Consider the following 15,120-nt stretch of genomic DNA (forward strand, 5'->3'; position numbering starts at 1 on the left):
TAAAGCGGCCCATCTAATAAACGCCGCCGCCGTGTATCCAGTGCCAGAGATATTATGATATTACTCACCCCCAGCAGACACTCCCGCATAATACATCATTTTCATCATTGCGTTTCATCAAGCCATATTTACTGCAATCGTAAATACCAAAAGTGCAAAAATCCTTGCAGGAACATCAATAGACTTTTGCGACACTGATTCTGGCACAAAGTCAAACGGGCTCCCACCTCCTCCGGGCGGTTGCGTTCGTCTAGGCGCAGGGGGTGCAGTTGATGAAGTCGTTTCTGTACTTGTTGTAGGCACCTGTGCTTCTGTGTTGGTCTTCTGCGTCTTTGGCGTCGTAGCTATCGGTGTTGTAATTGTAGAGGATGTTAATGGCCCGTCGCCGTCGCCGTCGTCGTTTCTTGTTGTTGTGCTGGTTGGAGACGGTGTACTGGGTGCAATGGTGGTCGAGATAGATGTCGTAGTTGTTGAAGTTGGTGGCGGCGTATCAAAAGGTATTCTAGAAAAGGTTCTTGGTGGCGGAAAGCTAATTGAGGTAGTCGGCAGCGGCGGTGCCTGTCTGTTCCCGCAGAGGGCAATCAGGAGGTTGCCATTTTGTGCCTGATCTAGCAAGGAGCTTGAGCCAATGCTGACCAAAACACACGAAGACTGAATGTTACTCTCGACCCTCGTGATGCCGTTTTGGCACGCTGCGGAGCAGGTATTTCCATTTTCGAAGTCTTTCCTGGAGCAACCTTGGATAGGTGCGTTGTATGCGATAACACATCCCAATGGCAGTGACTCCGAGCTTATTGATTGAAAATTCGCCAAGGATAAAAACCTCCCCGAGGCTTCCATTGCCAAGAGAAATACTAGAAACAGCGTATTCGCCAGTCGCAGCGGTTTCCTTGCCATTGCAAACTGCCCAGGCGTGACGCCGTTCTGGCCTCTGTTGTATGATCGAACCGGCCAAATTCAGCTGTGGTCTGCCAAAACTTCGTGATGGAGTTTGAATGATCTGAAAAATTCCGTAGGCGGCTACTTGAGAAGGGAACGCTGGGTCCTGGGGGATTCTCGCTCCCGAAACACAGTTCGTCGCAGATTTGATCAGTATGACGATGGGATCTGCTCGGGACCTTCGGTGCCAATCTTAAAACAGCGCGATCTATACTTCCACGGGCTCGCAAAACGTGTCAGGTGGTAAAACAGTTCCGTTTCTGGGTGCAACCAGTTCCACGGAGGAATAACCTGTTTGGCGTTTCTCGTGCCACGTTCGGTGCCCGAAGCCGTGCCCGAAACACAACGGGAAGAATTTGGAATATGAGGCCTGAGGGCAAGGTAGTGGGTTGGGTGAATCGGACTCTTGAAGACGCTTTGGTATGCTGCCTTGTAGAGCGAAGACCAACCTGTGAAGACTTTCTGGTTGGATGGGCAGTGCGGTTGGTGGCCGAGTTGCCTCTTGAGCGCCAGTTGCTGTGAATCACGAGTCAAACGATGCCTAACTGTGGTGTTTCCAAATGTTGAGAGAAGTCTATGGAAGAAAGACGCAAAAGAAGATTGTCGCAAGTGGTCGCGAAGAAGAAGATGGGCGGCAGTTTTACAAGTCAAGTTTGTCCCTTCCTTCGCAGAGTCTTTGGCGCCGGTGCGCATTCCTTACGGAGCGGACCAGCAGCTGAACACAAGGAAACGAACAGGACATGGCGAGAACAGGATTGATGTGTTTCCATCTCGACCTTAGCCCGAATCAACATGGTGGAACAATAACCAACGGGTTTGGAGGTGAAGAGGACGAAACGAAACGACGTGTGTTTGAAGTCTGAGGCAGGGTCTGTGACTCCGTGAACACGACACGCCATTGGTGGGAACTTGGAACCGATGAACAGCTGCCATGCCGTCCTTTCATCGCTTTTGCCCACAACTTGGAACCTTTTGGTCTCTTCAAATGTTTCGATGATCCGTCCTTCAGCCGCACCGGACTTCATTTTGACGCTGAACAGGCATGCATCTTGGCCCTGTGCTAGGAGACCAAGGAGATGGTCGAAACCAAGTAGCCTCGTGGCAGCCATCTCCTTTGTGACAGCCTAAAAGAAACCGACCGACCCCTGTCCATTGACGACATCTGGTATTCTTTCATCAGATTTGCCTGTTCGGAGTCTGCCCAATGAGCGATGCATCTGCAAGACGATGAACAAATTCCTCGTCCGCCTGGGAACGCCCGAGTGCACGTCGGCTCGAGAAACCATACAATGCTTGCGCCATAATGTCAGCTTCATCATCGCCTTTGAACATCGGCCATCGGCCATCCGGTTGGCCCGGGCGAGTGACATATGGCGGGGTTTGATGGCTTAGGGCTTAGATCGGCCTCGAGGTGTTCACTTTGACGTTGCGGCTATGAGTTCCGGCAAATCAGCTATATCCACTGCGGAATCTGGGGTAATGCCATCCTCCAAGGTCTTGGCCGAAGATTGCCGTGCTTCAAACTATATTAACTGTCCTGACGTTGACGCCAAGAACCGTCGCCTTGGCGATATCGGGTCATGAACAGCTAGAAAATCCACAAGTATTCCAGGTCAATCTCTATGACGGGAAAGCTCTCTTGAAACAAGACACAATGCATTTGTTCCTGGTGCTGGGAGGCGCTTTGGTCGCCATTGCCTTCACGTATCTGACCTCGGCCATAATCGCTGCAATCTTTTCCCCTCTGCGATCTATCCCTGGGCCATTCTGGGCTAGGTTCACTCGGCTGTGGTACTTCAGGCGTGTCTATGACGGAAACTTTGAGCATGACAACATTGACCTGCATCGTCGGTATGGTCGTGTTGTCCGGGTGGCTCCAAACATGTACAGCATTGATGCACCAGACGCGGTAAACACAATCTACGGTATCGCATCTAAGATGCCAAAATCAGAGTGGTACGAGGGCTGGAAACACCCTTCGCCAGACCGCTGGACTTTGTTCCCGGACCGAGACATCAAAAGACATGCAGAAACTAGAAGGAGGTTTCAGGGCCTTTACAGCATGTCAAGTTTAGTGAGCTACGAAAACTATGTCAACGAATGTACCGATATCCTACAGCAGCGACTGTCCGAGTTTGCCAAGCACAGCTCCATCATCGACATGACGCATTGGTTTCAGTGCTATGCATTTGATGTCATCGGGAATATTACGTACTCCCAGAGATTCGGCTTTCTCGACCGTGGCGAAGATGTCGATGGCATCATCAAAGCTTTGCACGGATCCATGATATACAGTACCCTGATAGGCATCTTCCCAGCACTGCACAAATACATCTATGATATTATGAACAAGGTAAACATTGGCGGAGCTGTTGGACGAACATATCTCATGAAGTTTGTTGGCGAAAGAATTCAGCAGAGAAAGGCGGAACGAGGACAATATGCAGAGAAATCTGTCTCGTTGGATGAGAACGCTCCGCAGGATTTTCTTGAGAAGCTCATGGTTCAAAATGAAGACAACCCGCAAAAAGTCACTCCCTATCACATCTTCATGATGGGCCTCTCCAACATTATAGCTGGCGCAGACACCACTGCAATCAGCCTTTCTGCAGTATTGTACTATCTGATTCGGAGTCCAAAGGCAATGCAAAGACTGAGAGACGAAGTTGAGCAATGCGTCACCGATGAGCTTTTTAACGGAACACACCTCACTTTCAAGCAGAGCCAGGAGATGCCATACCTGCAAGCGGTCATCAAAGAAGCCCTTAGACTGCACTCCGCAACTGGCCTACCGCTCTGGCGGGTAGTTACGGATGCAGGGCTGGAACTCGATGGCCGTTTCTTCCCACCGGGCTCCGTTATTGGTCTGAATACTTGGGTCGCACACTACAATGAGGATATTTTTGGCGCCGACGCGAAAGAGTTTCGGCCGGAACGATGGATCGAAAGAGATGATAATGAGGCGGAGATAAAGGCCATGAATGCATATTACTTGCCGGTTAGTACCAACAGTGTTTCCACAGCCCTCTAAAGCGTACTAATTTTTTTGCAGTTTGGACTCGGATCCCGCACATGCCTGGGGAAACATATTTCATTCTTGGAAATGTCCAAATTGATTCCTCTTCTGGTGAGAAACTTTGACTTTGAGTTGGTTGGAGAAGAGCGCGACTGGAAAGTTGAGAATTATTGGTTTGTCAAGCCAGCGAATTTCTTTGTCAAGGTCGCGAATCGCAAGTCTTGATGAAGCACGTCAAACAAAATCGCAAATAGCCTCAAATTGACCAACTATTGATTCATCTCCCGCTACTCTTGTTGGTGCTCCCAAAACAAACCAGGATCGTCATGTCCATCCAGCCAGTTCTCCATACACTCATACATCTTACTCCAATACGGTTCTCGCAGCGTCGCAAGCTGCGTATGAATACGATGACCCAACCGAGCCTGTGCTGCACCAAGATAACGATACCCGTCAGGATACTTGCTCAGCTCTTCCGACGAGAAATGCGGCACTGATGTCCCATCGACAGAGCACACCTTGTCCTTTTCGTAGATGATCTTGACGAACTGCACCTTCCAATCCCCCTCATGAGCCGCATCCTTCTTACAGAAGAATATATATCGGCAATCACAGTCGACGTCATATATCAGCGGCGATGAAGTCCCGTCTTGTGTGGCCTGAAAGCGCTGCGTGATAGTGGCCTTCATTTTGCCCACTGCACGTTGCGACTGCTGGTTGAGTTCGACGAGGGTGCTGTTTTCGCGGTGCATGATGAACGCGCCGTTGGCTTTACCCTGTTTGGATATTTTGATGAATTCGTCAATTTGGCAATTTGTTGACCAGGCTGAGGATTTGGTCAGCACAGGTTTCTAGATATCCCGGTGTGCTAGGGTGAAGGGTACGGAAGGAAGATGTACGTACTTGTCCATATGTGCGCGTCGTCAGTAAACATGGATCGGAAGTTGGCCCATTCCGAGTTATCTCTGTACATGGGCCAGCCTTTGCATAGCTCGCTTATGATGAGGCGGTCGATGACTTCGGGTGTGGTGCCGCCGAGGTGTGAGTATTGCTTGGAGTGGCTGTCAAGGGGGGTGGTCATGATGAACGGGTAGTAAATTGTGAGAGTAAGTATGTGTAGTTGTGTTTAGTTGGTATTGGATATGTGGTGAGTTTAATAGTATGGTGAGAATTAAGTAGGCTATTTGTTTCGGCTAGTAAGCGGCTGCTGTGAAGCTGAGAGTTATGTATACGAATTATACTTGCGCCTTACAATACCAGTTCGAGCAAACAATCGGATAGATGGAATATAGAATAAATTCATATTTGATACATAAAATACAGTCATGATGCATTCATCATTATAATTTTCATGAGAGCCAACGTCAGTCGCATCAACCACCACAAAACGCCAATACCTCCAACCCATCAAAACAACTCCAACAAAGCAAGCACTGCAATCATCACAAACACAATCCTCGGCCTCAACTCACCCACCCCCGAAACCTCCTTCCCAACCTCCTCCCCAAACTGCCCAACCACATTCCCCCTCGGCCAATACTCACACACAAGATACCAGCCCTTCTCACCGCACAGCCTCCTGTCGCAGCCCACCGCCGTCGTATTCTTCCACACCAACTGCGTAAAATGGCCCGTGTCGTGGCCAAACTGCGGATCCGAAAAGTCGTACTTGTCCCTCTCGTTGCCCCAGGCCTCTACGCTGGCCGTCGCGTTCGGATACCCCTCTGCTAGGTTCTCGCCGTAGGGGCCGCCCGAGTGCTCGAACTGGCAGTCGCTCTTTTGGAGGTAGGCGCCGGCGAAGGAGGCGAGGGTCTTGTTCCACGAGACGGCGCTGGCGTTGTGTTGGTCGCGGTAGAAGTTGGTGCTGTTGAGGATGGCGGATGTGAATTTTGAGGTGGTCTTCCATTGGGGCTCGTTGGAGGGTATGGAGGGGGCGGCGGTGACGGTTACGGCTGCGGAGAGGGTTTGTGGGAGGAGAGAGAGGGTGAGGGTGAGTATGAGGTGTGTTGGTTTCATGGCGATGGGATGTGATATGATGCGTGGAGTTGTGATGTGTTGGTTGAGGTTTAGATGGGCGATTACAACTTGTGTTGTAAATGATCGAGTTAATATTACATCTGGGTGGAATAAATTACAACTATGGAAACAGTCACGTCTTTGGAATATTCGGCGGATAAATTAATGTGACCGATTCCAAGGAAATATGCCATTCCTTGAGTGTGCCATTCCATCGTCAAAACCGGGTTGAAGAAGTGACGTAGTTCCTCGTCGCTCAACGTGGCGCAGATCAGCCATCAACAGCCAAGGATGATTCTTTGGAGGACGGCTGTCCGCTTTACGAACGGTATGGAGGCGGCCAATGTGCCGCAATTGAAATGATGGTAAATGAATGTACTGGCAAGAATTGAATGTTGAAATGTAAATACATGTCATGAAACGCGACCACATGGCTGGCGCGTAGTGAAACTGGTTAGAGTTTGGGTGTCACCGTAACAGGCTCAATAGTAATGAATCATCTTGTGATGGAAACACGAGATCAAACTCTTGAGAATTTAATTCTCTGGGTACTTGTTAATTTATTTTGGGAGAGTAACATACAAAGGAAGTGGCTGCGTGAATAGCTCTGCGACCGAGGAATCCATATATAGACAAATGAGTCAATGACCAATGTAGAGGGTTGGAGGAGCAAGTTGTGAATACACCAACCGAGACCATCAACGGCGAAAGTGACCGAGATATACATAAGAATATTCAGGCTGCAGGTACACGATGAGTAACTTATCGACTAATCGTCCTCACTGATGTGCCTCGCGAATAGCCATTTTGGCGTTGTAACACACAAGGCTGTAAGAGCATTTGAGACGTCGGCGTGACCCTAACCTTTGCTTGGGGCTTTCTGGTATTTATACAGAGGAGGTGTCTGCTTCGAAAGATTCCAGTCATGTAACTGAACTCGTTACATTCGTGACATGGATGAAATAAATTGCAATGATATTGCAATTTCCACTAACAGTCAAACAATGAATGCATTAGTTACCATCCCTGGAGTTGCCAACTTACTCCATCAGCAGCTATTTTACCAAATTCGAAAACCCAAATATAATAAAATAAAGCCGTGATTAATTACCACTGCAATAGTGCCAATTTTTTCCACTTTCCCGCAATCTGCCTTACCATTTCATCCGTGAGCGCACGGTTCTCATTTGGGCAACAACCCAGCGATAATTGCATATTTCGAAACTTCTGGTAACTTGTCGCACTTTAAAGAACTGTATTCGCGGTAAAGAAAAACACCCCTGGTGGTTCGTTGTGCAACCATACGCGCGGCTCATGCAGGTGACTGTTGGTTGCTGGACATGGTACCTGCAATTTAACAAAGTTGTTAGTGCGCGCTCATTTTAAGTAGCATGGCACGAATTAGAATTGTTTGGTGATAAAGGAAATAGTGGCCAGAATAGTGTTGACAGAGAATGTCTCCATTCTCCGAATCATGTGAAAATATCAGGTTTCCTTCGGAGCAACAACCCTCTGCAGTCGTCTCTGTGTAAGCAGTTTTTATACCGCTAAAGGGAAGCAGGTTCAAGGATAAAGCTCGATTAACAACGCTGTTCCGTAGGCATGTATCTTGGGCTACGACCAACAGAAAAGAGCATTTGAGACACGGCTAATCCAGCTGTGTACACCCACTCACATCAGATTGCCATGTCCTTCAGAGCAAAAGGGGCCAAATGCAGCATGGAAGAAAAAAGTATAAATAGAGCCAACCATGTTTCAATGAGCAAGGAAAACTTGAACCTGCGATAAATCCTAATCACTCGCTCAGTTAAGCAGTTGTTGTGTGCCATCAACTGCAAACATGCGTTCTCGCCGCTCCGAGACGTTGAAGATACCGTTTAACCGTCGAGAGCCTGCGCACGGGTAAGTCAAGGCTTTTTATCGCTTAAGAATCAGCGCTATCAATGAGACATCTTACCGTTCAATAGAGTCCTAGGCATAGACATTGGCACCACCGCAACGAGAGCCAGTCTAATGAAGGATGAATGGAAAGGGCAAGATGACCGATCACCGATCATCATAGTTCGGCCCGGTATTCGAAAAGCTCCAGACCAATTCAGAGATTGCGATATGCCGGCAACGGCGTTCCCCTTTGATACCAACAAGAAACCTGAGGACTGTCTGGGCTTTGCAACCGACACACGTCGCGGCCAATTGCCGCTCAAAATGTTCATGTATTTCCAAAGAGCGCAAACGCTTCGTGAGAAGAACCAGACGAAAGACCTCAAGAAAATACTAAAGACAATACCGCAGGTCGACGAATTCTGGCAAACATACATCCAGCAGCCTCCAGCAGCGCAGACAAGAATCGCGAACCACTTGGAAAACATCTTCATTGCTCATCTGGAAATGGTCCGCCATCAGAGCGAAACGACAGCAAAGAAGCACGGTGTCAGGATATCGAAAATTGCTGCCACCATACCGCCTAACTGGGATAAATGGATGCAGGATAAATACGTTGACCTCTTGTCAAGTGTCATGGGAATTCATGAACATGATATCACGACGGTATTTGAGTCCGAGGCCATCTGTCATTTCTTGCTGCGATTAAACACCGTGATCAAGCAGTCCAGTCAAGTAAATCGAGTTATCCTAGCCGACTTTGGCGGACACACGCTCGTACGTTCCATCCTTTACCCCATGTGACGAGGGAGATAGGAAAGCAAACGACGTACTAGCGAACAAAATAGAACGTCACCACCGTTAATATCGTGCGAGGAGAGGAGGGCAGCCGGTTTGCGTTTTTTCTGGGCGACACTACATGTAAGACACGTGCATGGACAGTACTATCGGTCAGGATGGTAGGCGTTCGCGAAGACAAGGCTAACGGTATACGCCAACTTACAACAGGTAACCACGGCGGCTCTGAGCTACACACGTCATTTGTGAAGAAGCACATCATGAAACATGTCGAGGTGAACGCCTTGGCACAGAGCAAGGAACAACAAGACCACCTTGTGGACACTTTTATGCAATCGTACCGGGACCGCATTCGGCGCGACTTGAGCAAGACTCCATTTTTTGTCTCAGGCCGTCGAAGTGACAGTTACGAAGAACAGAGTATCAACGGCCTCATAGACGATAAGACCGCCGCGGTAATGTATAATGGAAGCTTTAGGGGGTCCCTATTTGCTTTGAAAACTCGAATGAGCACCTTGTCAAAGTTGACGGGAACTACGGCAGTTGTGCTCACCGGAGGTACATTTTTGAACCAGAACATCAGAGATATAGTCATGGGATATATCGAGCATTTCCGACTGAAATACTTGCCATGGGCTGAGGACGACGCTCCCGCAAATGGATGGTATGCTCGCAACCCTCCCTTGCCTCAGTTGCAGCCTTAACACACAACTCAGAGGGCCTATTCTAACATTATGTGTTTTGGTTCTTTAACGTCCAGGTCGTCAATGGTTAGCGCTGGTGCTGCCCTCGCGTTAACCAACGAGTTGTCAGTAAAAGATTTCCTAAGCCAGGCGGCGTTTGGGGCCGAAATTCGCAAAAGCCAGGGTGCAAGCCGTGCTCAGGTCTTGCTTGACAGCTCTGGGAGCCACAAAGTAACCAAGAAACTCATGGACCATCATGGCGCAGATATAGTCATCACATGTTACCCATTGGCGCCACTGGACAACCGAGAAACGCTTGCGATCAAAGGAAGCTATGAAATGGAGCTGCTGGGAAGAGAGTACCAGGGAGTACACACCTGGGAGCTCAAGTATGAGTATAATCCTCTTCATGTAGACTGCCAAGATTACCTTGTATTGAAACAACAATCATGGCCGACACACCAGCCCAGCTTTACGGAAGAGCAGCGATGGCCGATCTTCTACGACCCTGGTTCATGTGTATTATTCATCGACAGGAATCTTGATGGGCCTATCAAAAACAACTCAGACCTCCAGAACAGGATCGGAGTATCGGAGGAGCCGCGGAGCAAGAAAGGCGTAACAAAAAGAAAGCGGTGGCGCCGAAATCAGGCAGACTTACCCGGAATATATTGGCAGGATGCGTTGTGCGAGAGCATCGAGACTCCAGCGAGTGAAGATGGCAAAGAAGCTCGATATCCTCCTTCTCAGCATACCATACGAGAGAATGCTGCCGCACCCATGTCCCAGCACTCAAAGCCCCTTTCAACAACCGAAACAACAACGAAAGCCTCTAATGGCCAGTTACCCTCGCCAGTGATGAAAGAATTCAAGAGGAAAGCACACGCACTACCTAACGGTGAGGTAGATCAGAAAAGACCCAAGAAAGACCATTAGAGTTGCCAACACCGATTCAAGGGTGCGAAGCCGACTCTCCGCGGAAAGTGACAGGAGACCGTCCAGCCAGATGAGTGCCGGTCACGACCTCGGAACTACAACCCGTCCTATCGAAGTATTCGATGGATACGGAGATTGCGCCGCTTCAGTTGTCGGCTCCTAAGCGTACTGCGGAGACGCAGCTAACACCGCCGTCTCATCGAAAACCTTTTGAAGTCATGGCTCCATGAATGTAGACAGACAGTTTCAACTTATTTTTATGACTAGAAACAAGCTGTGGGCTCTATGTGTGGCGATTTTCATTCTTTTGCGTCATTGGACCCTGGCATCACGTTGAAGACAACAGGCGTTTATATGATAGTTACCTAATTATGTTGATCAATAGTTGACAAATTTCTAGACCTGTAAATGAAACTAATTCAGAAATGATGAAAGAAAAAAAACTGTATTTTCGGTCATTGTTTACTTTGGTCTTAGAACTTACAAGTACTTCCACAACACTGGAGCCAAAGCAGCATTGCGCCAACTGTCCAAAACTGGATTTCTTAATCTCTGCATCACCAGAACGGAGAGCCGCACAAAACACACTAATCCTTTCGTAAGAAAATCACAGTCAGAAAGTAACTTCCCATAAGGAAAGTCACCATCGCAAACTGAGAGGGAATATGTGGTCTTATTCCAAGTATACTACCACTGGTCAGCTTCGTCTCGCAACTTTTGCCCTTACTTGGAACTTGCCATTACAATTGCCACTTCCCAAGACGGCCCAGATCGGCGGTGCTCCCAAGGAAGAGCTTGCCACGAGCTCATATTGTCATGTTGATGCAACTAGCTGAATCCAGATCTTTACTCTTTAGGGCGTATCATATCACACTGGTTCATAACAGTGATAATAAGGCATTAGCTGCAGGTCGGCTCTACAGATGTCTCTTTTCAGGGTTAAGAGACACAGGCCGAGAGACCGTGGCTTGCTCAATTGGTCCACGGAACGAAACCAACATGCCTTTTTGTGTGTGTGTGGGTCTAGGCTAATGTCCTTGTTTATGCGTCTCGAGTGATGTATCTTTAGCAGTAGTTCATGGCGAAAGTATGCGCCGAGGCCCCTTGCCGACAAGAGACACTCGGCCTCATCTCGTTCTTGGTCGGACCCAATAGTACTAACCTTGAAGTCTGAACAAGATACCTGTGACAAAGATGTTTTCTGCCTCGTAGGTGACATCTGATTGAGATGTCCTTTGAAGCTCCTGCGCTCAGGGCGGGATTCTATCCATGTGCAGTGTCATCTTCCCGTGCGTCGTCAGCCTCTCCAGCTCGTTTTGCGGCTCTGGACCCCTTTTTCGCCTGTGTCTCCATACCAAAGGACTGACTTCAAACTGTTCTTGGGGGGATGATAACCCAGTTGGCCAACCATATAAGCCTCCTTGGTGAGAGCCATTGATGGTGGCGTTTAACTTGTAAGCCTATGCCTTACTCTGGCCCACTGCTCTGAAGCAGGCAAAAACTCTTTGATTCCTTCCAAGGCCATAAATGCGATTAGGAACACGACGTCAGCCATGGCTTAGCCCGGCTATCTGTCTCTTTTTCAGTGTTCTTTTTGACAGACCATACTCTATAATCGCCAGGCAGCCCTGGTCGTCATCAACACCAACACCTCTTTCATGCTTATGCCCCGGTTAGCCGCAGTCATAGCCATGTTCCAGTGTAAGGTCTCTGACGAAACCCGTGGAGAAACACTCAAAAAGGTAAGCGGAATCATTGGCGGCTGGACTTGAGGAAGCCTTTAAGACTGACGGAGTACAACATAACTGCTAACTCGGGCGCAGAGAAACCCTTGCCAATTTTGACCAACAACGTACTGTAGCTTTTGGTCATCAAAAACTGACAGTTCTCCAGAATCCAAGCGACAATCCCAGCCATGGGCGGCTGGGGTTTTCTGGGGTAAGTCGGTACTGAGGACAATGATACAGTGAGCATTGTCCACCCCTAATTTCTTTTCCCCGTAGGACAAGGCACTAAAAATCTGGGGAAGACAGGGGCAGCCAATGTTGGTGTGGTCGCCTCCGATGGCTGCAAGCCCAGGGTCCGGAGACATGGCTGCTCTCGGCCGCCTTCCAGGTACAGATACTTGCAATTCATGTCTTGGATGCGTCGTCTGTTCCCCAGGAAGCCTCTGCAGGCAAACCACCCATTACTAGCGCGAATGTCAGCCCAATGGGACCCTTGTTGGTGCTCATTTTGTCCTCCGAATAAACCACCAGGTATGTCTTCGTGGGGGTTCGGTGGAGTGTCAGATGGGAGGCTGATTACAAGATAGACCAGACAAGAGCTCCTCGGCAAAAGCAAATGAGGACCGGTTCGGATTACCTAGTAATGTTGCCGCAACAACTTGGAGAGGTCTACTCCGTATCCTGATCTCCGGTCATACTTCTGGCAGACGATGACATCCGCTCGATTGTTCCAATGCCAATTTCATACCCTCGTATCCCGGCTCCTGTCGAGTTGCTTGCACGGAACGGCCGGCGTCCTTCGCTGCTAGCTTTCATCTAGAACTGACTTGATCGGAACCTTGTGTGGTGCAGTAGCCCAAAACGAAAAGGGACACGCTCTAACAGACCGGCAGAGCGACTATGTCTCCAAGAAGTCGGCATGGGCGGCCACACAATTCTGGTGACCGTATCCCCTCCGGTGTGCATCTAGAGCTGCAGACCCGTCCAATCTTGTTTGCACTGACGCTTGAGAAATGCAGCCCACATTTTAGCGGACGAATCATAGGCAGTGGCAATCATTATCTTGTCTCCAAATGCATGCAGGATACCAGCCACCTCGATAATTCCGAAAATGGTTTGCGGATGTGAAGGCCGTTGCCACAAATCTGATCGAGACTTTTCGGCCAATTCAAGTAGTGATCATTTTCTGGAAAGACCTGAGTGTCAAATTCGTTGGATAAAAGTCTCGATGTTGGTGGACTTTGCTCGCGCTGCAGACCAGCTCATAGTGTCCCTTCTGGTTTGCCCGATCACGTTGTGCTGTCTTGAGATGCCGGCCACTGTGCATCACTACTATTTGGTGAAGAACTCTGTATACTGATGCTCTTTACTGTTAATTAGTACATATGCACTCATAGGCACATGTTTGGGCACGCTCAGGGGTAAAGGCAGTTGGTCAGTGTGAGTTGTCCTCCATACTCTCCAGCCTCTTGAGAATCCTCAGGGCATATGAAGAATACCGAGCTTCCCAATAGCAACATTGATTCACTCGGTAATAACCAAAGCCTGGGAGCTGTGATTGTAGCTAATATGAAGCCTGTCCCAATCCGTTCTCAATAACTCTCCTGCTTGCATCCCCATACCAGGTGACAGTCAACCAGGCCTGTCATGAGAGCCCATGTTCGTTCTACAATGGGCCCAGGAAAAGAGCCTTCGGATAAAGATGTCGGCCATGAGTCTCGAACGAACCATTTGTAGCCAGATAGATGTGTGGGTCGATAGACATGCACAGCGGACCCACTGGTAGCAGAATTCGTGAGAGAGGGCCCTTTGTGCATATTTTGAGACGCTCCATAATAATGTTGAGCACAAATTTGTGGTGGGATTGGACGGTTCCAGGTCGTTGGACACGCTGGATGAAGGCGATGCAAGTATCATGTAATGAGGTTCCGCAAAGATCGGCGCGTTAGTGTCTGACAGTAGTTGCCTACCCACGGCAATAAGCGTCGTGTTGCCACGGAGGAAGGAGAACAGGCAAGCCGGATGAGAGAGATGCCGGTTCTACCATTCTTGAACACTTCATGGAGAATCATCCAGAGTCCCAGAGGATCGGATATCAACATGTTGAACCGAAATATAGGCTGCCGTCTCGTTGAAGCAAAAGAGCTGTTTGAAGTGTCCCGTACTGTGACCCATGCGATTTCAAGCAAGAGCCCTGTTTTCCCATAGGGCAATTCGACAACATTCATAAAACAGAATCCTTGTCAGTGCATCACCCTCCATGTATAGAGTATTTTGCTACCCGTTGGCAGGTGGTGTCTGGTCGACTAGTGTTCCATGTGTATCACACGTCTCTTATTCCAGCACCTCGCGCTTGCAACGGCACAGAGTACTCTGATTCAAACTGCCGACAAGAATGTTTCAAAATAGATTTTGGCCGGATCTGAACACTGGAAGTGGCCGAGTGGGAGTCATGATTGACATCACCTCCAGGACTCGGACTTGGAACCAAAGCAACTGGATGGTCTCAAGTCAAAATCTGAAAACCCGCGAGGGTGAAATGTTACACTCCATGTTAAGCATCAGCTCTGGAGTTTGAAACGTCATAATGGCCGTGGTGGCGAGATGATGTGTTCGTGGTCCTTGGTTGTGTAAAAGCTCGGACGGGGCAGGTCTATGGTACGCCATGGCTTGAGTTCTGATGTATGCATGAAGCGTTGCAGCTTGGGATTATTCAAGGCCACAAACCAGACTGTTCAAAACGGACCCAGTGTCATAATGTAAAGGCAGCTCAACCCACAGAACAGTAAAGTGACCAAAAAAAAAATGATGATGAAGGTGCATGAGCTGGCGGAGACAAACAACACTCCTGGCCATTGGGTCGTCAGCATTCATCATCCTGTGCCTTGTCTCATCCTACATTGGCCAGAATGGCTTTGGAGATTGCCGCTGACTTTCATGGCGCCATTTTGTGGTGCGGTCTCTCTTTCAACAAACAACCTGCTGCATCTTTTGGCCGCGATTTGGGCTCTTTGCAGGTTGTCTCTTGATGCTCCCCGGTCTCTTTGTGCTTTGATTGTCGACTTGACCCGCCATCAGGCACTGGCGGTGAACGACGTCGGAACGGGCCAAACGGACCGTTCTC

At 48.9% G+C, this 15,120-nt stretch overlaps 6 protein-coding genes across 6 annotated transcripts; 3 read left to right on the forward strand and 3 right to left on the reverse strand.

Moving 5' to 3' along the window:
• Nucleotides 1-117: 117 nt before the first annotated feature.
• VFPPC_17832 (hypothetical protein) lies at nt 118-897 on the reverse strand (the record flags this gene model as incomplete). The annotated part of the gene is made up of 1 exon (XM_022429510.1): nt 118-897. One exon carries the CDS (start codon nt 895-897, stop codon nt 118-120), a length of 780 nt encoding a protein of 259 aa, XP_022285436.1.
• Nucleotides 898-2,593: 1,696 nt separating this feature from the next.
• Nucleotides 2,594-4,180, forward strand: VFPPC_08275 (cytochrome P450 pisatin demethylase; the record flags this gene model as incomplete). Its single annotated transcript, XM_018287009.1, has 2 exons — nt 2,594-3,937; nt 3,992-4,180. The coding sequence occupies 2 exons, from the start codon at nt 2,594-2,596 to the stop codon at nt 4,178-4,180; spliced, it is 1,533 nt and encodes a 510-aa protein (XP_018143845.1).
• A 62-nt stretch (nt 4,181-4,242) lies between these two features.
• VFPPC_08276 (catabolic 3-dehydroquinase protein) lies at nt 4,243-5,036 on the reverse strand (the record flags this gene model as incomplete). The annotated part of the gene is made up of 2 exons (XM_018287010.1): nt 4,243-4,781; nt 4,859-5,036. 2 exons carry the CDS (start codon nt 5,034-5,036, stop codon nt 4,243-4,245), a joined length of 717 nt encoding a protein of 238 aa, XP_018143846.1.
• Nucleotides 5,037-5,362: 326 nt separating this feature from the next.
• VFPPC_08277 (SCP-like extracellular protein) lies at nt 5,363-5,971 on the reverse strand (the record flags this gene model as incomplete). Its single annotated transcript, XM_018287011.1, has 1 exon — nt 5,363-5,971. The coding sequence occupies one exon, from the start codon at nt 5,969-5,971 to the stop codon at nt 5,363-5,365; it is 609 nt and encodes a 202-aa protein (XP_018143847.1).
• Nucleotides 5,972-7,811: 1,840 nt separating this feature from the next.
• VFPPC_08278 (hypothetical protein) lies at nt 7,812-10,432 on the forward strand (the record flags this gene model as incomplete). Its single annotated transcript, XM_018287012.1, has 6 exons — nt 7,812-7,873; nt 7,939-8,629; nt 8,701-8,773; nt 8,861-9,314; nt 9,411-10,188; nt 10,241-10,432. The coding sequence occupies 6 exons, from the start codon at nt 7,812-7,814 to the stop codon at nt 10,430-10,432; spliced, it is 2,250 nt and encodes a 749-aa protein (XP_018143848.1).
• A 3,959-nt stretch (nt 10,433-14,391) lies between these two features.
• Nucleotides 14,392-14,574, forward strand: VFPPC_16064 (hypothetical protein; the record flags this gene model as incomplete). The annotated part of the gene is made up of 1 exon (XM_018293817.1): nt 14,392-14,574. One exon carries the CDS (start codon nt 14,392-14,394, stop codon nt 14,572-14,574), a length of 183 nt encoding a protein of 60 aa, XP_018143849.1.
• Between the last annotated feature and the right edge of the window lie 546 nt (nt 14,575-15,120).

This window comes from Pochonia chlamydosporia, chromosome 4 (assembly GCF_001653235.2).
Source record: "Pochonia chlamydosporia 170 chromosome 4, whole genome shotgun sequence".
Lineage (NCBI taxonomy): Eukaryota > Fungi > Ascomycota > Sordariomycetes > Hypocreales > Clavicipitaceae > Pochonia > Pochonia chlamydosporia.